This window comes from Geotrypetes seraphini, chromosome 7 (genome assembly GCF_902459505.1).
Source record: "Geotrypetes seraphini chromosome 7, aGeoSer1.1, whole genome shotgun sequence".
Classification (NCBI taxonomy): domain Eukaryota; kingdom Metazoa; phylum Chordata; class Amphibia; order Gymnophiona; family Dermophiidae; genus Geotrypetes; species Geotrypetes seraphini.
Genome location: NC_047090.1, coordinates 113,845,727 through 113,870,262, shown reverse-complemented (window position 1 = coordinate 113,870,262; position 24,536 = coordinate 113,845,727). Strand labels below are relative to the sequence as shown.

Below are 24,536 nucleotides of genomic sequence, written 5' to 3'. Positions count from 1 at the left end.
AGTCAATGGTAAGCAGGAAAAAACAAACAAAACACATAGCTGCAGACGGTGTCCAGGCTGTCTTCCATGCATCCAAAAAGTGCAAGCTTGCCTGGCCCCACAGCCACTCTTTCCAGAAAAGAGTGGCTTCAGGGCCAGGCTGGCTTGCACTTTTTGGATGCATGGAAGACAGCCTGGACACCGTCTGCAGCTAAGCCCTTAGCTATTAAAATTCGTACTAGCTCTGAGCTACGAGGTATCCTCATTGGGAACAAGGAGTACCGTATTACCTTGTTTGCAGATGATATCTTGCTCTTTCTGGACCAGGCTCCTCGCCACCTTCCAGTGGCGTTGCGTCTGGTGGCTGAATCTGGTGCCATTTCAGGTCTTAATGTGAACTGCATCTGTTATAAACTGCATCTATAGCCTGTTATAATCTGCATCTGTTATATCAGGGGTGTCCAATGTCGGTCCTCGAGGGCCGCAGTACAGACGGATTTTCAGGATTTCCCCAATGAATATACATGAGGTCTATTTGCATGCACTGCTTTCATTGTATGCTAATAGATCTCATGCTTATTCATTGGGGAAATCCTGAAAACCCGACTGGATTGCGGCCCTCGAGGACCGACATTGGACACCCCTGTGTTATATTCTGCATCTATAGCCTGCTAAAACATGCACTGACTGCATCTAAAACCAGCCACTGCATGTACAACCTGTTACTACATGTTATATGTATAGCCGCATGTACAACCGGCTATTGCATATTTAGCCTGCCACTGCATATATATCCTGTGCTACTCCATTACTGTTACCGCATGTATAGCCAGCTACTGCACGTCTAGTCTGCCACCACTTACATAGCCTGCTCTGCCCATCACTATTACCGCATATATAGCCTAGCACCTCCTCAGTCTGCATCTCACTATCAGCACTAAACTCTCCTCCCTCCTGCCTGACAAGCTTTGCCCAAACCCTCTCTCACTAGCTTTCCTTGCTCCCACCATGAAGCCTCCCTCTTGGCTCCTCCTTCTACTTCTCTGCTCTTTCACCAATACTTCCCACTGCCAAAAACCTCTCCCCACCAACCTCCCCGACTCCACAAACTCAAACAACACCTGCCCAGGCCTCAGAATCCCCACACTAGTACGCACTAGAACCCACCATTTCAAAAAACACCGAGGAATCAATCACACCTCTTTAAAGCCTGTTCCTCCAGCCAACCTACCCAACCTTACCTCTGACTCTCTCACCCCTGTCCCCACACTCTACTGTAATGCCAGATCAGTCCGCAATAAGACCCAAATAATAAAAGGCCTACTCGGTGACTCCGATCCGGGTTTCATGTGCATCACAGAATCATGGATCGAAAAAGATGATTCATTCACACAAAACGAACTCTGCCCCCCCTGGCTACTATGGCTTCTTCTCACCCAGAATCAACCGGAAAGGAGGAGGCCTGGCTCTGCTTTACAAATCATTCTTCAATGTTCAGCTCCTTGAAAGGGCAGCCATACCTCATTAGAATTCATGTTAGCTTCAGTTAATGATGAACTTCATCTCTAGGTATCTTGTTACTTTAACGCCCTCCTACCCCCTGGAATAAATCCTCAGAACTCGTTCTCGAGACTATAACAAGAGCCTTCCTAAAATTCCAGAGACTACTGATCATTGAAGATATTAACCTCCACCTAGATGATAACACCAGCAAGGACACAACTGAATTCAAAGACTTCCTCACCTCCCTAGGCTTCACTGCTCCTTCGCCCACCCCTACCCACGATAAAGGACATACGCTAGAAATCATCAGTTTCCTCGACCTGACTGAGCACAAAACTTCTGCCAAAGAGGCCCGTTGGGAACATGTCCCATGGTCTGACCACCTTCTAGGCTCTTTCTGCCTCCCCATTTTCATGTCTCATCTAGGCATTCCATCCGGGCCCACAAACTATATCACCTACCGCAAAAAAATCACGAGTGAACTGTTCTGGACCCAATTTCTTAATCAATTAACCCCTTTTCCTAAACATGCTGACCCAGAGTCCAACTGGCATAACTGGGTAACCCTTTCCGGGACTACCTACCGCGCTCTTGCCCTTTTATCTACAAAACCTATCTCCCACTCCCACAAGGCTCCCTGGTATCTTCCATACCACAGGGAATTAAAGCAGAAATGTCGAGTCCTGGAACGTAAATGGAAAAAAATCGAAATCCCTCAGACAGACAATCCTGGAGAGATAACATCAAGTTCTATAACACAGTATTAAAAAAAAGCAAGAAAGAATTTCTATGGAGATAAAATCACCAGATCAAAAAATCAAAATAGTACACTGTTCTACATCTGGCAAAACCTAACCTCAAAAAATGACTCCACTTTTCCCCCTTACCCCCCATCCGCAAACAACTTAGCCAAATTTTTCAATGAAAAGATTTCCACCATAAAGAGTTCTTTCCCCCCTAGTAGTCTCTTACAAATCTCTACCTCCCAACAACTCCAACCCTATCCCCGCTGATAGATCCTGGACTACCTTTGAACTCGTATTTGATCTCCAGATCTCTAAACTCTGTCTCAAACTGAAATCCTGCAAATGCATCCTAGATCCTTTCTCCTCCCACCTTTACGAAAACATTCCTGCGCAGGTCATCTCCCTTACTAGACTTATTAATTCTGCTTTACTATCAGGCCTGTTCTCCACAGAAATGGGACACATTGCCTTGTTACCCAGACCTATTCTGAGAAAAGCCGATCTCGACCCTTCCTTACCATCTAACTACCGCCCCAAAGCAAATATCCCTCTACTTACTAAACTTCTAGAAGCCATAGTCGCTACCCAGCTCTCTTCCTACCTCGAAAGATTCTCCATTCTCCATCCCTACCAATATGGCTTCAGACCCAGCTTCAGCAACGAATCCCTCCTAGTTTCCCTAATTTCAAAGGTGCAACAACTACATTCGCGTAACAAATTCGCTGTCCTATTACAGTTCGATCTTTCTGCTGCTTTCGATGTCGTCCACCACAACATACTACTTTACCAACTTTCCGAGATAGGAATTGACTCCATTGTCCTAAAGTGATTCTCAAACTTCTTACGCTCTCGCTCCTACACCGTCAACACAAATGGCACCATGTCCACTCCTTGGACACCAACTTGCGTGTCCCTCAGGGATCACCCCTATCCCCTATTCTCTTTAACATTTATATGTCCTCCCTGAAATTCCTTCAACTATCCCCCCTTGAAACAATCTACACATACGCGGATGACATCCTTGTCCTCCTCGAGACAGACCAGAACCTCACCAACCTCCACGAGAACATTACAGCTTGCATAATGAGACTCCGCTCCTGGTCCCTCTCGGTACAGATGAAACTAAATGAATCAAAAACAAAATTACTCTGGCTCGGCCCAAAATTAGAACACCTTCGCATTACCCTCAGGCGATGCACTGCAGCTTGAATTCTCATGCAAGGTCCTTGGCATCATTATTGATTCTTCTCTCTCCCTCAACGACCACCTCAACTCCTTGGCAAAATCGTGCTTTTTCAGCCTCCACATGCTGAGAAAAGTAAGATCCTACTTCCGCCAACAACATTTTGCCGTCCTTGTCCAATCCATCATCCTCTCCAAACTAGATTACTGCAATGCAATTTACTTAAGCCTATCAAAAAAAAGTCTTCAAAGACTCCAGCTAATCCAGAATACTGCAGCCAAATTGATCTTTACAAAATGCAAATCTGACCATGTCTCCCCACTCCTTGCCAAACTTCATTGGCTCCCAATGATCTCCAGAATTCATTTCAAATGTTCCTGCCTGGCTTTTAAGATCATTCATGGCATCCTTCCTCCCCTTTTCCCACTATCTTACAACTCCTCAAGTCCCGACTCCTCCAGAACCGCTCAAAGGTATAAACTAGCCTTCCCCTCTCTACTCGGCATTCACTATGCAGGTAAACTGGGAAAATCCCTTCTTTTCAAAATCACAGGACTTTGGAACGACCTCATCATCCCGCTTCGGAACTTGGGCTCCCTCCAATTATTCCGCAAACAACTGAAAACTTGGCTTTTCACCAAATTGTAATTCTATCCTCCCCCCCTTTTCTTCCCTTCTACATATAAGTTCATGTCAACCTTTTCCTTCTCTACCTATATTTTTAAGTTCTTGTAAACCGTGTCGAGCTTCATATTCGTGGAGATGATGCGGTATATAAACTTAAGGTTTAGATTAGATTAGATTAGAACTGCGTGAAATCTGAACGGCTACCTCGGATGGGATGGGAGCCTTGGCACGATACGCTGCAGATTCCTCCTGTGTGTAAGCCAATGCGTTACCTGGGCATCTACCTACACACGAATCCTAGGGTTATGTATCAAAGTAACTTTGTGGCTGCTATAGATAAAATTGGAACCTGCTGTACCGCTTGGCGAGATCTTCCATTGTCCTTGCTGGGGAGGGCAGCCTTGGTTAAAATGATGCTACTACCCAAACTTTTATACCCTCTTCAGACGGTACCTTTTTGGGTTTGCAATGGGACATCAGCAAAGTGCGATCTCTTTTCACTACCTTTCTTTGGCGCCACCGCTCGGCACGTATTGCTTACACAAAGTTGACCCTTCCCAAGAGGGAGGGGGGTCTGGGTCTTCCCGGTATTCACGCATATAATGTAGCGGCCCTTATGCATTTCATCCACAAGGGTGTGACGGGCACCGCCCAGTTCTCTCCTAGAGGATGGCTGGCAGGTTGGTGTGCGCCCTTTACCTTCCTCAACCTCCTGCACTCTCCTCGCGGTCAGGGGGGTGACCTGTCATCCAAATTGCGATTTCTGCACCTTTTCATCATGGCATGGTGGCGCAGGGTGCAGGATCCGTCTCCTCTTGCCTCTCCCTTCCTGCAACTGCAGGGTAACCCTGGTTTCTCCCCGGGCCTTGGCAACTCTCTTTTCGTGGCGTGAGCATATTGGAGAACCTCTCTCCTCTCCTACCTGATTGATCGGGATACTGGCATTTTTTCCTCCTTTGCTCAAATCCAGGCTCGATGGGTTGTCCCTCGTCAGCAATTTTTTGCCTATCTGCAAGCCCGGCATTATTTTCAAAATCTCCACCTACAGTATGGCACGGGGTGGATGGGCGGTTCTCTCGATGAGTATCTCCTCTCTGTCCCGGCCTCTCAAAATTCCCTCTCCGTGTGGTACAGGGTGGCCCGTTCTTCTACCCCTCCGGGACACCTCACTCATCTTCAGGATCTGTGGAACTGGGATTTGGCGACCTCCTATACACCCGATACCTTTGTAGAGCTTTTTTCCACCTTACATGCTTATGTGAAATCTGCGGCTTGGCAGGAGACTCAATTCAAGATTCTTCATAGGGCTTACATCACTAAGGAGAGGGGTGCTCTCATGGGTCTATGGGACTCATCTTTGTGCACTAAGTGCAACCAGGCACCTGGGACGTTTCTGCATTCCTTCTTGGAGCGTCCCGAACTCTCCTTATGGAACTTTTCCTTTACACAGCTTCACTTGGTCTTGCAGTGTGACTTGGAGTGGGATTACGAGACGCTCCTCTTGGCCGATCAAACCTTGCTAGAAGCACAGGGCCTCACTGTACCTCAGTGGCGCTTTATTTATTTGACCCTGTTAACGGTTAAACGAACCATTTTACAGTATTGGACCCAAGACGGGGCTATTTCCCTGGATTGTTGGCTCACTAGGATGTCTGAGTTGGCCCGGTTTGATTTTTGTTATCAAACGCTCTACCAGTCTGGAGGTTCGGACGTATCTGGCTTTATGGAGAGCGTTCCTGCGGCTACCTCTAATCTCCCGACATGTGGGGGGTAGGGGGCGGTGGTCTGAAAGGGGGAATGTGTGTGACATACTTGATGGGCTGATTGTTTGTTTGTATGGTTGAGTTGGATGGTGTGGATGTTGCCCCACGTTTTGGGGATTCGTAGGGAAGTGACTTACATACAGAAAAATTTATGGGGTCACTGGGGGAGCCGGGATGCTTTGCTACTAGATTATGCGGCAACAACGGTTTGGAGCTTTCTATCCATCGCTGATTTTTCTCTTAGCAAGAAGAGGGAGCTCAGCTATGTGATTTCTTACCCTTTTTTCAACCTGTATCACTGATTTTATGGTTTACTCTGGGTGGGAGATCTTGGACATCTCTTCTCTTTCTCTTTCTTTATTGCCTATGGATGCTATGTTGTTCATAATTCCTATGTTGCTGGTGCTTGCTTTGCCTTACTCGGAGCCGCTTCTGTTATACATTTGTTATGCTTTTGTTTATCCTGTATCCTGTTTGTTCCTCTGGTTGACTTTAATAAAAATAATTTGCAAAAAAAAAAAAAAGATTCAGAATAAAACAATTTTTTCTACCTTGTTGTCTGGATATTTTGTTTTTCCATCATCTTGGTCCCAGTTTCTCTTTCCAGTGTCTGCAGTCTATTTTCTCTCCTCTTCTCTCTTGTTCCATTCCCTCCTTATGCCTGTCTCCAACATATTGATTTTTTCCCTTTCAGCTTTCTTTAACTTTTTCTTTTCTTTTTTGTCTTTGTCCACTCAAATCTTGCCTTTGTTCTCACCCTTTTTTAAATTTTCAGCTACCTCTTAACACTCCATCTTCTCTCAGTCCCTAGCTCTCCCATTTCCCATCTCACTCCTTTCCCAGCCTCCTATTTCCTCTATCTACTCTCCATTACTACTCATCTTGTCATTTCCCTCTTGACCTCATCCACATGGCTCACACTTTCAGAATCCCTCTCTCAACTGATCAGGCTATATTTCCCTGTTCCTTTCTTTCCATCCCCTAGCATCTTCTAATCCCAACTTTCTTTCCTCCTGCCCTCCCATGGGTCTATCTCTCTTCCTCTATCCCCTCTATGGTCAACATTTTGCTCCCTTTCTTTTCTGGGGTTTTTTTTCCTCCCTCCTTGATGCTGAACAGTGAAATGGAGGGGGGAAAATAGAGATGCTGCATCTCTCTCTGCCTTCTTTCCACAGGCCTAACATTTTTCCCTCCCTCCCATCCCCAGATCCAACTTCTCTCCCTTTCTCTTCCCATCCCATCTCTCTCCCTGCCTGCCTTCCCCGGGTCCACCATTTCTCCCTTTTTCTTCCCAACAGTTCTCCCTTCAAATATCTCTTTCCCTCTTCCTCCACACCAACCCAGTTCCAGCTCTCTCTCGCTCCTCTATTTCTAGCCCCATAGGCTCTCCCCCCTACGCCCAATCTGGCACTTCTTTTAATACCCTCCTCCTTTGTACTTAAAAAAAAGAAACAGTCCAGGAGGCTTCCTTGGCCCAGCATGTTTTCCCCCTTCTCTCCGCACCCAGTTTGTCCTCCCCCTTCTCTCCACACCCAGCATGCTTTCCTTCTCTCCGTGCCGATGTTAACCTCACTTTCTTGCAGGCTGAAAAATCTGCCGTTACCCGTGGCTCCCCTTCCTGCTTTCTATCTGCCGCGGTCCACCCGGGCGGAAAGAGGAAGTTGCATCATTGGAGACAGACCACGGCAGATTGAAAGCAGGAAGAAGAGCTGCGGTTAATGTTGCTAAATTACTGCCAAGGCGGGTAAGGGTGACATCGGACTGGCGCGGAAAGAAGAGGGAATTCATGCTGGGCTACAGGGACAACCCAGAGCCTTGGAGATGGGCCGTGAGAAGGGGAAGCTCCTGGACCATGACTCCAAGGCTTTGGAGCATCAGTTGGGCCGCACGAAACACCTTGCTGGGCCGTGGGTTGGACACCCCTGATCTAAACAGATAATTGATTCTTGAATAGGAATCATGAACATGTGAATAATAAGTAAAGTAAAGTCCTTTTCCCCTATGATGCGCCTGCCAACTATCTATTAGATTCAGCACATCTAAAAATTTGTGAAACTTCTGCATTGAGTTCCACCAAGGATCTAAAGTCAAATTCCCTGCCTGTTAAGAGCAATCCACCTTTTACTTCCAATATCAGACTCGGCAGAATATACAAAAATGCCCCCTGATTAGAATTAGGGGCATACACTGTCACCAAAGTTACCAACTCCCCATTAATGGTACCTTTCTAAATTAACCATCACCCCTATCATCTCTCCAAATATGTTCTGGAACCACCTTCAAATGCTGAGCAAATAATAAACCCACCCCCGCCTTCTTTTTCTCCGTGCAGTTGGAAACACACACTCTGGGGCATTCCTTAAAATTAACAAAATTTTCCCCTGTTTAAAAAAATAAATGTGTTTTCTGCAAAAATCATATATCAACATGTAACCATTTAAGTTCCTTAAGCAATAACTGCTGTTTCCTCAGAATGTTCAGACCATTCACATTGAAGCTATAACACCTCAATGAGGCAGCATCACTTCCCATCATAGCCCCAGAAAGATAAGATACCCATGACATTGATGAATAACAAACATAGTACAGTATGGTATAAGACCTGCCCAAAAAGAATGAACCCCAAACCTCCCAATACCCAGAGCTCCTCCCCCTCTCCCCAGATACTCCCTCTCAACCCCATCACATAAACCAACCCTCCCACCCCATTCACCCAGCCATCCCCTACCAGATACCACCAGCTCCTCCTAGACTTCAGGCAATGGCCCAGGCCCTTAATGGCTCATACATCCATCCATTCGCACACAACACTCAACCTCAACACCCAGCACCTCTCATACAGCATTCAGGAACAATCAAACACTGTACTAAGAACTAGAGAATGACACAGGGAAAAAATCTGTCACCGCCCCGTCACCGGCCCACCATCCTCTGCACCGCCCCGTCACCGCCGTTCCCTTCACCGCCCCGTCACCGCCATCCCTTTCACCGCCCCGTCACCGCCACTGCCATCCCATTCACCGCCCCGTCACCGTCCCCGCTGCATCCATATAAGCCTTAGTACTGTAATATTTAGCGTATTCCTTTCTTATAAATCAAAGTTCCTGCTGCTGAACTAGAGAAAGAGATGTTCAGCTGGCAGGGCTTTGTTTATAAATTTTTATCAACACAACTAATATACTATTTTATCCTAAAGCAAAAAATAAATAAATAAATATAATTTTTTTTTCTACCTTTGTTGTCTGGTTTCTGCTTTCCACATCTTCTCATTGAATTCCATCCATCCACTGTGCGTCTTCTCTCTGCGTCTTCCATTTGCTGTTATTGTGCCTCTCCCTTAACCCCCCCCCCCCCCAATTGGTCTAGCACCCATCTTCTTCCCTCCGCTCCCGCATAGTCTGGCATCTGTCTTCTTCCCACTCTGTCTTCCACATTTCCCTTGGGGGTCTGTTCCTCTCCACCCTCCTTCAGTGTCTGTTCTATTCCTTTCCACCACCACCCTTCCCTCCCTCCTTTACCATCTGTTCCTTTCTACTACCCTTCAGCTCCTCTCGCGTGGCCTATCTACCTTCCTTCCTCTTATTTTCATGGCACGTTACAATGTAATTTGTGCAAGCCACTGGAGCCTGCAAGCTCGGTCCCTGTCCCATCCCCACAAACCATCTCGCTTCTGTGCTCCTATTTTCTCCATTTCTAATATCTCCCCTATGTATCTGTCATTGCCCCCCCTGTGTCCATATACCATCCCCATGGCATGTCCCCTTTATGTCTCTGTCCCTATGCCCCATGCACATAATTTCCCCTCTTTCTGTTACCTTCCTGTGTCCAGATTTCCCCTATCTTCCTCTTCCATACCAGTGTGTCTCTTCTTTTCAACCCCATCTAGCTTTTTTCCCTCTTTCTTCCCCCCCCCCCCTGCTTCTAGCATCTGGCTCACCTGCCAGTCCTTCCCTTTCTTTCCTGCTGTGGGTTTTTCTTTCCGACTTCATCCCCTTGGCCCAGAATCCTTTTCCCTTTCACTCCCTCCTTCCAATTTGAGCCGGGAACACTAGCGATCGCACGGTCCCCGCAGCCACTACCTGCCTGCCCAATCGATCCTAGTGTTTAGCCAGCTCTCTCCCTTCTCCTCACCTTAGTTTATAGGTTTTCTTTTTCGGCGACCTGCACGCTTTCCCAAAGAGCCGCGCACGCGCGGCTGCTCAGTGTTCAATCTTCTGCTCTGCTGCAACTTCCTGTTTCCGGTTGCGTCAGAGCAGAAGATCGAAACTGAGCAGCAGCGGCTCTCTGATAGCGTGCGGGTCGCCGAAAAAGAAAATCTACAAACTAAGGTGAGGAGAAGGGAGAGAGCTGGCTAAACACTAGAATCGATTGGGCAGGCGGGTGTGAGCTGCGGGGACCGCGCGATCCTTCATGCCTCACTGCGGGGACAAGACCATTCACCGCCCCGCGGGCGACTGCTAGTTTTCTTCCCCGTTTTCACCGAACACTCAATACAAAGCTTATGAGGGATGAAATTTGATGCGTACAGGGGCCAGATCTCAAGCTTCAGCCGTCCATTCGGTCTGGTAATGTCACCGGAAGTCCCTTATCAATTTTTCTAAGCGATGTACAATACTCAAAAATGGGGGGGGGGGGGACACAATTACATGTATGGACAAACTCAGACAAAACAAACACAAGACTGACTCAGTGATCAGGAAAAAAGGGGAAGGAACTGCAATGGTTAAAGAACAGAAGAACATGTAAGGGAAGTACAATTAGGAGGTGTTTGGATAAAATCAAAGCAAAGCTGAGGATTAAAATTGATCATGGTTAAGGCAAAGGAGAAAAAAGATGTTTGACGTTGACCGTGTTTGGTTCTTAGGTTTCAAAAGCATCCCTAAAAAGAAAACTTTTCAAGGTTCTTTTGAATCTATCTAGTACTGTTTCCTCCCTAAGGTAGGCTGGTAAGGAGTTCCAGAGTTGGGGGGCTGTAACAAAGAACATTTTGGTGTGCCGCATATTAATAACTTTCAAGGATGGGATGGATAGAAGGTGTTGTTTGTAAGCTCTTAGCAAGGACCATTTATTACATGTTAAATATACAGTGCTGCATAAGCCTTTCAGCACTATAGAAATAGTAGTAGTAGGTATAAAATTAGATGGTAAGCCATCAAGGGACAGGAAAATATTTATTGTACTGGAATGTAAGTCATCATGAGCTATTGAAGAAGGTTTAATGTTTCAGTATACAGTTTTACATATTTATTTTTGTAGTTTTAAAGCAAAGGCTTGGAATTGTTAGATTTTGGGTATTTTAAAATTATTTTATTTCAGTTTTTAGATGTAGTATTCACAAATTCATGAATTTAATGCCAGCTAAATACAGAGTATTTTCAAATTGTATTCAATTGATGTAATTTACATAAATTTTTTTTACAGTATTATAAGCAACTGCAGAAAGAATATATTGATGATGACCATGATAGAAGTATCTCTGTTACTGCTTTCTCTGTTCAGATGTTTACCGTTCCTACATTGGTATGTACTGTATATTTAATCAAAAATTGTCTATAAAATTCTAGAATAAATGTTTTCTCAAGAATATGCTGAAAATATGGATAGGTTCAACAAAATACATAACTGAGATACCTTTTTTATTTTCTGTTAGAATTTAAATTGGATTTTCTCTTTATTTGTTCTCATTCAGACCCTTTTGGGAACCATATTGCATTATTTTTTCAATAGGGTCTGAATGGCATGTTTTAATCTTTGTGGAGAGTTAGCTCATGTGATCTTTTTTTGTTGTTGCTATTTCATGAATGTCATCTTGGTGTTCTTCTCTTCGTATCTTAGAAAACCCTTGGTAGGATTTTTTGACTATTTCTTAATTTTTGGATGACTATGATTTGCACTGTCCCCAGCATAACAAATGATATTAATCTGATTTTGCTGTGACCATTTTTACTCGGTATCTCAGAAATAGAGGAAAAAGTGAGAAATAGTAGAAAGTGTAGAAAGTGAGAAATGATGCCCTTTTGTGTGCTTCTGCCAAAAGATGACCTCTTTTGGCAGATGAGCACTGGAGGGTTGTGCTTTTGACAGGCTCCAGCAGAGCATAGCCAAAATCAAAATAACTGTCCTGGATGATCTACCTGTAGGAGGGAGGCTGAATATTTTCCAAGAAAGGTTGCCCATTGTAACATCAGACTGGTGAGTTTTGCAGATAGTCCAGGTAGGTAGTCTCAATTGGGATTAATGCCCTCCAAATTGCCTAGTTTTAGCTTTAACTCTCAGCATTGGGATGATTTTCCAAGGGCTGCTGAACAGAAATGGTGTGCATCTATCAAAGAAGGGAAGAAGTGTCTTCAGCACCAGACCGGCTAACCTACTGAAGAGGGCTTTAAACTAGAATCGTTGGGACAGGGTGATCAAAACCATAAGGTGAGTATAAGCTCTCAGGTAAATGAATCATTAAATACCTCTACACAAATAGGAAAAAGGAGCAATGTCTGGAAAGCAGTATATAGTATATACTAATACTTGACGTATGGGGAAAAAAGTTCTGGATCTAGAGGCTTTGATGGAAGAGGATGAGTTGGTTTAGTGGCTATCACAGAGATGTGGTTTATGGAGAACCAGGACTGGGATATACCGGGCTATAATCTGTTCAGGAAAGACAACGTAGGAAGAAAAGGAGCGGGAGTAGCATAATATGTTAAAGATCATATTAAAGCCACACAATTGCAGGATCTACAGGGTAAGTAAGAGGCACTGTGGTTCAATCAGGAAAAAGTGAATGGAAAATGTATTTACATTGGTGTAATATACAGGCCTCCTTCATAGACAGAAGTGGACAGAGATTTAATAGTAGACATTCAAAATATAGCTGTAAAAGGGGAAGTATTATGCTGTATATTGATTGGGGAATTCCTATTGTGGGTCTTCTAGAATCAGGGATAACCTGGATTCTCCACAAGGAGAATTGTTCCAACAGTTGGTAATGGAACCCATGTGGGATGGGGCCATACTGGACTTGATGCTTACAAATGGGGAATGCGAGTGATCATCTGACATCCAGTGATCACCACATGATGTGGTTTAGTATTAAGACAGGTGTAGAAGGGGCTCATTCAAAAGTAAAGGTTCTAGACTTTAAAAAAAAAAAATTTATTTTGTTGATGGGTGATTGCATCAAGGAATTTTCTGGATGGGAACATCTGGAAGACGTAGGAAAGCAGTGGGCAAAACTGAAAGGAGCTATTGTAAGGACAACCTACCATTTTGAAAGGAAAGTAAATAAAAGTAAGAGGAAAAGAAGGCCGCTCTAGTTCTCAAAAGTAGTAGCTGAGAAGGTAAAGAAAAAGAGGTTAGTTTTCATAAACTGTAAAAGATCACAGAAAGAGGAAAATAGGTAAAAAAATATCTGGAAAAATTAAGAGAGGCTGAATTGCTTAATAAATAGAGATGGAGGTGTGATAGACACTGATCGATTTTCAGAGGATTGTGTTTGTGAGTTGCTAGCTAAACTAAAAGTAGACAAACGATGGGGTCAGATGGTGTACATCTGAGGGTACTGAAGGAATTTAGGGATGTTCTGATGGCTCCACTTGCTGATCTTTTCAATGCTTCTTTAGAGTCGGGATTGCTACCGGAGAAATGGAGAAAAGCGGATGTGGTCCTTCTCCACAAAAGTGGAAGTAAGGAAGAAGTAGGGAACTACAGGCCGGTAAGTCTGACTTCTGTGGTAAGTAAATTAATGGTAACACTTTTTAAACAGAGAATAGTAGTTTCTGGAATCCAGTGAATTAGAGCAGTGTTTCACAACTTCTTTAAGCCAAGTACCCCCTAAGCCTAACAAATGCCAACTGAGTACCCCAGCCCAAGCTCCGCCCTTGACCTGCCCAAGCTCTGCCCCTGACTCCACCCCCATAATAATAGTACTAATTTTAATGCAATTTCTTCCATCCATTTTTCATATACACACAATATAATCTTATTAATTAATTAATACGTAATGGTAATCACAAAAATAAAAAACCACAAAGCACACTGTATGTAGAGAAAATGTTAATTAGCATTTATATTTGGTTTTTTCCTAGAGGTCAAGGCAGATGACTTTAAGATATGTATGTCACCTCAATAACTATAGAAAAATAGATAAATCAGTGCAAAATATAGACAGCAGATATAAATTCTCAAAACTTGACACATTTTGATCACTAAATTAAAAATAAAATCATTTTTCCTACCTTTGTTGTCTGGTGATTTCATGAGACTCTGGTTGCACTTCCTTCTGACTGTGCATCCAGTTTTTCTTTCTTTCTTCTCCTGCACGCTTCTTCTCCTCCAGACCTCATTCCCTTCCCCAACCAACATCTCTCTCTCCTCCATGAGTCCAACTTTTCTTCCTCTCTCCTCCACCCCTATTGGAAACAAATCTTCCTCTCTCTATCTCACTGTCCATCTGTCTTGAGAGATCCAGGCATCTCTCCCATTTCCTCTACTGCCACATCCAACATTTCTCCCTCTTATCCCTCGGATCATGTGCAGCATTTTTCACCACTGCCCCATGCCCATTTTCTCCTTTTATCAACCCTCTGCAGCACCATGCCACATCTTTCCCTCTATTTCTTATGTCCAACATTCCTTCCCCCTATCATCCCCTTCAATCTGTCCTTCTGTTCCCTCTCCACCACCATATCCAACATTTCTCCTCTCATCCTTCTCTCTCTATGGATCTCTACCTCTCTCCTCTTTCTCTCTATGCCCAATTTTCCTCTTTCTTCCTTTCCCTCTCACTCACACACTGATGTCCAACAATTTCCCCTTCCTCCCTCTCTTTTGTGCTCCATGTTCAAGCCCCCCCTTCCTTGTGTTGAGTTCGTACCCCCTCCCCTTCCCTGCCTTCCAGCTGTTGTCCAAGAATCGTACCCCTCCAGTGTCCCCAACATGCTCCTTCTCCCTCCCCCCCACTCCTTTCTCCTTTTGTCCTCTTACTTATTTGAACCGCACTGCTCCTTCTGCCTTTAGCGGCTTTTTCGTGGGATGCACAGCAGACAGCAATTTACATACTGCACGTGGCTGATCCACAAGCCTTACCTCCGATGCCTTACCCTGACATTGGAGAGATTTCCAGGTCATCTACATGCAGCGTGTGAACCGCAGCTTACTGCATGTCCCCCCAACAAGCCGCTGAAGGCAGAACGAGTGAGGAGGTTAACTAGGAACGCCACCCCCCCCACCCCCCCCTACCGCTGACCCAGAAGGCTTTCCTCTTTCCTCTGACATCAACTCGGCTTCAGGAGGGAGAGAGGAGCAGCGAACCCTAGTAGTGGGTAGAGCGGGAAGCAAGGAGGGATCGGCTTCGATAGGCAGGGAGGGAGGGCAGACAGGGATCTCCGAAAGCGGCTTCAGTGAGCTGTAAGGTGGTGGTGGTTGCAGCTTTGATGGGTGGGCAGGGAATATCCTCTGCAGTGGCCAGACTGTATACCCCCAGCAAGCGGCCCGTGTACACCTAAGGGTATGCATACTGCGTGTTAAGAGACAATGGATTACAGGACCTGAGGCAACCTGGATTCACTAGATGCAGGTCTTATCAGACAAATCTGATCAATTTATTTGACTGGGTGACCAGAGAATTGGATAGAGGTAGTATGCTAGATGTGGTGTATTTAGATATTAGCCAAGTCTTCAACAGTGTTCCACGCAGGCGTCTAATAAATAAGCTGAGTGCCTCAGTATGGGCTCCAAAGTGATGGACTGGGTCAGGAACTGGTTGAGTGGAAGACAATAGAGAGTAGTGGTCAATGAAGATCACTCTGAGGAAAGGGATGTTGGGTCTGTTCTTTTTAACATTTTTGTAAGTGATATTACTGAAGGGCTGTTTGATAAGATTTGCCTCTTTGCAGATGATACCTAAAACTGCAATAGAGTATACGAGTACCCTTGATTCTGTGAATAACATAAGGAAGGACCTAGCGAAGCTGGAAGAATGGTCTGAAATTTGGCAGCCAAGATTTAATGCTAAGAAATGAAAAGTCATGCATTTGAGCTGTAAAAACCTGAGGGAACTGTACAGTTGAGGGGGGTAAAGACCTTTTGTGTACAAAAGAAGATCAGGACTTGGATGTGATAGTATGTGATGAGTCAGGTGGCCAAACAGGTTGAAAGACGACTGCGAAAGCTAGAAGGATGTTAGGGTGCATAGGGAGAGGTATTGATACCCCTATAAAACTCTCGTGTGCAATTCTGGAGATCACACCTTCAAATAGATACAAGCAGGATGGAGTTGGTCCAGAGGAAGGCTACTAAATGGTCTATGGCCTTCATCACAAGGCATATGGTGTAGTGTCCTGCTTTTGCATCCGTAATTGACCACTGAGAAAATGAGTGCGTGGACAAATCTGATCTTCATGCTTAGATGTCTTTTGAATCCTGATTGGGATTGGTCCAGCTTGGATGAGTTTCCCAGGAAATCTGATATTTTTCGGCATGCTAGTTTGTCTACTAGTTTTGATATCCACGGCTGGTTAGCTACCGACTTGTAACTGGAGAAATTTTCTTGATCTTTTTCTCTATTCTTCAGTATGAGCTTGATGACGGAGAGTTTCCATTTAAGTGGAACTTGTCCGGACTGTAATGAGTTGTTGACGAGGTCAATGAGGTAGGAGAGTCCTAGTCCTTGGATGAATCAGGGAGGTGTTGAGGGATGGTCTGGATTCAATCTTCTCAGTAGTTTCTTCACTTGGATTTCTGTGATGGTTACGGACTCTTCCATTTTATCTTAGTCCGTTGTCTTTCTGTAGATTTCTTATTTTCTCAGTGAAAAAGTTGCTAAATTCTTTACTGGTTAGGGAGCATTTGGTGTAATGTTTGGTTCCCCAAATATGATGAAAAGGTGTCTGTCAAATTCTCTTGGCTTCTAGGAGGGATTCTTCTAGAATTTTCTATGATTTTTAACAGCCAGTCCATAGATCCATTTTCCTGTCCCATACAAGAACTGCCCGGATATCTTCGTTCACCTGGATATCTTCGTTCAAAGTGGTTTTGAGCTTAATAAACAATTTTAAGGTTCATCTCTGTGCATCTTCCATTTGTCAGCAGCAAGCAGAAAGGAAAAGCACCTTTGTACAACATTTAGTTTGTTTTTACATGAAGCTTGCTTTTATTGAAACTCCAATCAAGCCATCTTCATTGACTTAGAACCTCAACATGCAACTGTGAACTGGAATACCTAACCAGTAGGGTTATAATTTCGGTGGATGGTATGGACGGGCAGACTAGATAGGCTGTTTGGCCTTTATCTGCCATTATGTTTCTATGAAACCATCACATGTATGCAGCTCATGGCTCTTTAAAGTTCTGAGCTTTTGAGAACTTATCTCAGGTTTTTCTGTCCAGGGCGCCATTGGTTAAGAAAATAGCTAAGTAACTTGCATAACACCACTGGTGTAAATATGAGCATGTATATTAATACATTCTTGTTGAGACTTTCATTTTTCCAGAGAAAATATTTTAAGAATGTATGCTAATTTACTGATTACTGTGAATATTATTTTTGTATATCATCACTTCAAGATGTAAACTCAAAGTGCAGCATATTTCTGGTCACACAGGATAACAAGAATTAGGACGAGTATTATGGCTATGATAACAGTGTAACAGAGCCATGTTACTTGCCTTGCAACTATAATATGGAGGTACATCAGAAATGACCATTTGCTGTTTAATTCTATGTATTGGTTTCTAGTGTTTCAGCAATGTTTATTGATGAACTGTTGCACAATAAAAGTTATCATAGCTTAACCATTTATCAATTCTGTGTCGTCATTATTCAACCTGGTCTTTACCTCCCCCTACCAACTATCTTATGACAAGGCATAGAGTATTCAAATATCTATTGAACTTGTAACACATCATGCTAACTTATTTTAACAGTAAACTATGATCTCTCGTATGCAGCTGTTGAATATACAGCTCCCATATCTTCAGATACTGGCACTTCTTTTCATGAGTTCTTTTATTAATAATAATAATTTTATTCTTATATGCTGCCACATAGTTCTAGGCGGTTCACATCAAGAAGAACTGTACAATCAGTGAAAAAATACAATTAACATAAAAATATGTTAAAATCAAAGTTGATTATGCCAGTGCTAATAATCTGGTGAGCTACAAGCAGTCCAGTATTAGAGCACACATGTGCCACCAAGCATGTTTTGCGGCTCAGCATCCTTGCCGCATTCCTCATAGGCCCACGGGTGCCTGGTAGGTCCAGCATCATCTGAGTCGCAGTATCAATGAAAGGCTTGCCTCTATGTATTTCTCAACACAGGTCCAGAACCCTCGGACCACAGGACAAATGTATGGGTTTTTAAAAAACATGAAAAAATTAAAAAGAAAAGAAAATTTGTAGCACCCCAGCTGGTATTTATAGCACTTATAGGAAGAGAGCAATATACTGTAGCTAAAATTTAGTAGTATAAACTTTTTGTGAAATTTTAGTGCCTAACGTTTAGATATAAAATAGTGGGAGATAATTTTAACTCAGTTAACGTTGGAATCAATAATGTTGAATAGATTTAAAGGTGAATTCAGGGTATCCAAAAGGGTAAATGTAGATTTCTAGCTAGCTGAAAAAGGATATAGGTCTCTAACTATGGAATTCTACATTCTGTACCATCTTCACACATTTCTCTCCCCCACAATTGCTAGTATAAGGCTCAGAGAGATATTGTTTAAACAAAGCAGATTTACCTAATAAAAAGTTTCAACTATCTAGGCCCGCCATCTCATTGAAGAACAGAGTGTCCTAACTGTCATTGCTGAGACACTGCTTGAAGTGCTTCCAGAGTACCTGGATGGGAACAACAAGTTCAACTTTCAAGGTTACAGCCAGGACAAGCTGGGCAGGATAAATGCAGTCATCTCTGACCTCAAGTAAGTGAATATTATATAGATACACAGAAAAATGAAAGCCGGTAAGGAATATATAGCTTATTCAGTCTTCCCATCCATGTCCTCTACTCTTCCCTTCACTCCCTTAGAGAATGTAGTTGGTGAGGCCCCATTTGGAGTATTATGTTCTTTTTAGAAGCTGTATCTTGTTAAGGAAGTAAAATGGCGCAAAGAAGTTCAGAGAGAGGCAACGGAAATGGTACAGTATAAGTCCAGAAATCCGGATGGCAGAAATCCGGACTGCCTGAGAATCCGGACCATTAAATTACAACATCCAAATTGCTTAAGAATCTGGACTAAAGTACTGCATACAATCTTCTTCCCTCCCAGCATCTCTCCCTCCCTTACTTGCTCTGCCTGTGGCTCCCCCTGCCCCCCATATACCTTTTCAGACCTAAGCAAGATTTCTGTGCTGTATCATCATCAGCAGACTTACAGGCTGCCTCTGGCCTGCACCAGGCTTTTCTCTCTGACCTATCCACTCCTTCTGATGGGGCCCCCCCTCCTTTGGGCTCTGGCATTTTCCTAAGCTTCAGAGACAGAGGTGAGATTATGCTGGCTGATGAAGAGAGATGAAGAGAGAGAGAGAGATGCTGAATTTTTAAGGTACTGCCTAAGATTTCAGAAAATCCCCAAATCTTGACTTACCCAATTCCCAAGCAGTCTAGATATTTGGACTCGTAATGTGTGGGGTTTGTGCCACAAAACGTATGAGGATCGAATTGATGACTTGAAGATGTACATTCTGAAGGAAAGGAGAGATAGATGATATGATACAGACATTCAAATTTTTGAAAAGTATTAAATATATAAACAAACCTTTTCCAGAGGAGGAAAGGTGATAGAACCCCAGAGGACATGAGTTTTGATTGAAGGGAGCCAACTTAGGAATAACGTCAGGAAGTACTATTCCACACTATCCCACACGTTTTTTAATTCTGTTACCATTTTCATCTCCATCACCTCCAAGAAGGGCATTCCAGGCATCTATAACCCTTATAGATGCCTGGAATGCCCTTCTTGGAGGTGATGGAGATGAAAATGGTAACAGAATTAAAAAAATGTGTGGGATAAACAGAAAAGAATCCTGTATGGAAGGCTTGGAACCAAACAAGCTTAGCTGTGATTAGATGGCAACACCAGTAATTGAGAAGCAAAGCCAGTGCTTTGCAGACTTCTACAATCCTGATTATGACTAGAGAAATTTGGAAATCACATAAGGGCTGAAATCTAAAACAAAGGCTAAGTCGTAGAAATGCTGGCCAATACCCATTTTACGCAAATACAAAATTTTTATTAAGATACTTAGTCTTAGTAGAAGTGTAGATCCTCCCTCACTCTGAGACACCATTCCAGCGATCCACCTGGTTATTTTCACCTCATAGATGTTACCATACTTAATCCCAACTTTATTCAAATAGTCATTCTAGGCATAGGCAGTGGAACTTTTTTGTTTGGGGGGGCCCCCTAAAGCTCCACCCCAGACCCATCCCATCTCAGTTCCAGACCCCGCCTCCAAAACAGTACTAATTGTAATACCATTTTTCCATTCATTTTTCAAATATACAGTACTCACAATATAATCTTATTAACACCACATAATGGTTAACCACAAAATTAAACTACACAAAGCACACTGTATGCTTCTCAACATTTGTTCCTACCAGAACACCTGACCTTGGTCATACATTTAGAACACAGATAACCCCCTATGCAAATACGGGACCGCAAACTAAAAGTACTAATATACTGTGTACAAATGAAGCCCTAAGATGCATGCAGTACAACCTCAGAGAAATAGAAACAAATGCGTTTCTTCCTGAACAGTGCAAAATATAAACAGCAGATGTATATTCTCAAAACTAACACAATTCAATCAATAAATTGAAAATAAAATAATTTCCCCTACCTTTGTTGTCTGGTGAGTTTTATTTTTGAAACCATCTTTTCCCAGTCCCTGGCTGCACTTTCTTCTGTCTGTTTCTCTTAACTGTGTATCCAGGGCCACCTTATCCATTTACTGTTTTCCTCTCCTTCACTTTCTGCCCTATGTCCATCTTTAGCATTAACTTTTTTTTTTTTTTTTTATAATCATTTTTATTAAATTTTTTGGGTATATACGTTTAAGTATATCACTGGTCTTATTGAGGTAGAAGATGATATTTTCTTTCTTAGAGGACCCTCGGCCACAAGAGGGCACCTGCTGAAAATAAAGGGCGAGAAGTTTCATGGCGACACCAGGAAGTACTTCTTCACCGAAAGAGTGGTTGACAATTGGAATGAGCTTCCAGCACTGGTGATCGAGGCCAGTAGCATGCCAGATTTTAAGAACAGATGGGATGCTCATGTCGGATCTCTAAGAGGGAATGGGACATCAGAGTGCGATCTCTCAAAGGGTAGCTAGGAGGGTGGGTGGGTCAATAGAGTGGGCAGACTTGATGGGCCTTGGCCCTTTTCTGCCGTCACTTTTCTGTGTTTCTAAGTTTAAATTCAAACAATACAACAACATACCAACAACAACTAACAAGAGAAAGAGCAGGAACAGTCAGGTCATTTGCGTTGTTCCTGCACGAAGACCCACAGAAACCAACCCCCCTCCCACCAGAACTCCAGTGTCAAAAGTTCAATAAAGAACTTCGAGCTCTAGGGGACAATCCCTCCCAAATGGGAGCCCATATTCTCCTGAATTTCCTCCATGGCCCAGGATCATCCCTCCGAACATCCAGATATTCAAATTTCAACAAAGTAACAATTCATTTCTCCACATAGTAACTTTTAACATTCAACTTTCTTCCATTTTTCTGCTTTCTTCTCAAAATCTATCTACTTTTCTATGCCTTCTCTTATCCCAGGACAAGCAGTTTGCAAACTTTCTCAAGTTCTTAAAGTGGCGATGCGCTTTTAAACCTGTCCATACTAGAGCGCCATGGATGACATCATGTAGGTGATGATTCCAGGTAGTGATTCCAGGTCTATATCAAAACGCTGGTCTACTTCCTATCGGCATTTTTCATGTAGAAATTGATGCTCTCCATTGAGGCATCGATCCTCTTCATCGAAGTATCGATGCTCTCCATCAAGGCATAGATGCTCTACATGGAAGCATCAACATTCATCCCATGCTTCTAGATCCAAAAGATCTTTGCGTCGTTCATCCTCATCAGATCAGTACCGATGACATCAAGGAAGCTCTTCTCGACGCTCACCGGTCTCTTAAAGCTTCATCTTACAGAGACTCACCTGGGGTTCACGAAGTTGATTCTGATCTCTCTTGTCACCATACTGACACTGAGTGTGAGCCTACATTATCTGCTCCTCTATAATATGGTATACCTTCAGATCCATCGCCCCTCCTCCTCCTAGAAGGTGGTCTCCTTCTGAAGGACTTTCCTTTACTAAGTATATTAGGCCTGCAGCACAACTTGCCAACAGGATAGGCAGTCCTGCAGCCAACCACGCTCCTGTCAGCTGGAGAAAGGGTCCTTTTCGGGCTCTTTAAATTGCTGGGGAAGCCGTGGAGGAGATTTGCTGCCAGTGCTGCCTGCAGCACAACTTACCCACGGGACAGGCAGTCCTGTAGCCAACCGCGCCCCAGTCAGCTGGAGAAAGGGTCCTTTAAGGGCTCCTTAAATTGCTGGGGAAGCCGTGGTACACGGCCCACGGTCATGAGTCCAGGGCTGTGAGTCCGAAGGTGCGTGGTGTCCCTTTTGAGCCCCTTCGGAGCCCAAGAGGAGCAGTTAGTGGGCCAATATCGAATCCTACCACTATGGGCAAAAGGAAAGCAAAAGTTACACCATCTATTTCAGTGGCGGGTCCTATGGATTGCCATCTTTTGGTTCCTTCTTTGCCACATGTGGAAGAGCAGGTAACTTTAGATATTAAGGCCTCCTCATTATCCTCTGGGTTACCATTACCACCTCCTTAACCATCACATCTTGTTGGGAGAGTGGAGTCTTCCCCCTTGCAGGAGGAAGCGGCTTCTTCCCTACAATTATCTATATTGTCTGGACTGGAGATTTCAGGTCAATCTTTACCCGGAACAAAGGATCTGACTCCTGTGCAGATGGTTATGGATCCAGACTCTAATGTTCTCCCTAAAGATAAAGTTATCATTTTAAACGATGTATGGATGAGTGTTGACCGAATTGAGTCTTCTTTACAGAATACTGTTTTGAATATGTCAATTTTCATCTAATATTACTGTTAATGAGCATGAAGTTCAATTGGCTGAAACAGGTAGCAAGCTAGTAAAACTAGATCAAGCAGTGAGCAATTTGCAGAGTAATGCTACTTCTAATATTAAAGATTCATGCTAAAATAGAAAAATTGGAGAATTCCTTAAGAGCTAAAAACCTTTGTTTTAAAATTTTCACGTTACACATCTTTCTCCATTAGAGCTCCTAAGAATGTATATGAGGGAGATATTGCAGTATGCTAATGTGGAAACTTTTGAACCTGATAACCTCTATTACATTCCAAGAGCTGCTAAGGAAATAGCAGAGAAAGGTGAAATGGTTAAATTAGTTTCACCAGATAGCTTGAACATATCACAATTTCTTGAATCATCAAAGGACATAATAACCAAACGGGCAACACTCCTGGTGGCTTTCAAAACAGAGATAGAGAAATAGGCTATTTTGAAGCAAGATCTGTTTTATGGCCAACGGATAATAATTTTCCCTGATGTCTCTAGACAGACTCAGTTCAAGAGGAAGCAGTTCCTACTGTTTAAGCCAAAAGTCTTAGCAGTGGGTGCGACCTTTTTCTTAAAATTTCCTTGCAAGTTCCTTATCTCATATACAAGTGATAAATATATGTTCCTAGATCCGGCCCAATTAGAAGATTTTATTAAAGATAAACTTTTGTTGAAAGTTTAAAGCTTTTATTTTTTCAGTGTAGGAGGGTGTTTAGTGACATAGTATAAAGTAAACCACAAATTATGCATGTTAATGATGGTAATACATAAATAAATTTAAATTTCCTAGATTGGGGACTGGCAACCAGTATAATGCGGACTAGATCATTGATGATGATTATTTTTCCTTATTTTCTTTAAGTGTATTTACATAAGAACATAAGAAGTTGCCTCCGCTGAGGCAGACCATAGGTCCATCCTGCCCAGCGGTCCGCTCACGCGGCGGCCCATCAGGCCCATTGCCTGAGTAGTGGTCTATACCTATCTATACCCTTCAATCCCTTTTTCTTCTTGGAATCTATCCAAACCTTCTTTGAAACCATTTAATGTTTTCTTGTCTACAACAGCCTCTGGAAGCGCATTCCATGTATCCACCACCCTCTGAGTGAAAAAGAACTTCCTAGTGTTTGTTCTAAACCTGTCCCCCTTTCAATTTCTCCGAGTGCCCCCTTGTACTTGTGGTGCCCCATAATTTGAAAAATCTGTCCCTGTCTACTTTTTCTATGCCCTTCAGGATCTTGAAGGTTTCTATCATGTCTCCTCTAAGTCTCCGCTTTTCCAGTGAGAAAAGTCCCAACTGCTTCAATCTGTCGGTATATGGGAGATTTTCCATTCCCTTTATCAGTTTAGTTGCTCTTCTCTGTACTCCCTCAAGTACTGCCATGTCCTTCTTGAGGTACGGCGACCAGTACTGAACACAGTACTCCAGATGCGGCCGCACCATTGCACGATACAGCGGCATGATGACTTCCTTCGTCCTGGTCGTAATACCCTTCTTAATGATACCCAACATTCTGTTTGCTTTCTTTGAGGCTATGGCGCACTGCGCCGATGCCTTCAGTGTTGCGTCTACCATCACTCCCAGGTCTCTCTCCAGGTTA

General features: G+C 43.4%; 1 protein-coding gene across 4 annotated transcripts in view; it reads left to right on the top strand.

The window, feature by feature from the left end:
• The window catches only part of UBR1 (ubiquitin protein ligase E3 component n-recognin 1), a 531,921-nt gene that overhangs the window by 111,134 nt on the left and 396,251 nt on the right, over positions 1 to 24,536 (top strand). For all 4 annotated transcript variants that reach the window (XM_033952836.1, XM_033952835.1, XM_033952834.1 and 1 more), the window contains exons 11-12: positions 11,223 to 11,321; positions 18,565 to 18,722. In XM_033952836.1, coding sequence (XP_033808727.1) covers positions 11,223 to 11,321; positions 18,565 to 18,722 — 257 coding nt within the window. The remainder of the gene's footprint in view (positions 1 to 11,222; positions 11,322 to 18,564; positions 18,723 to 24,536) is intronic.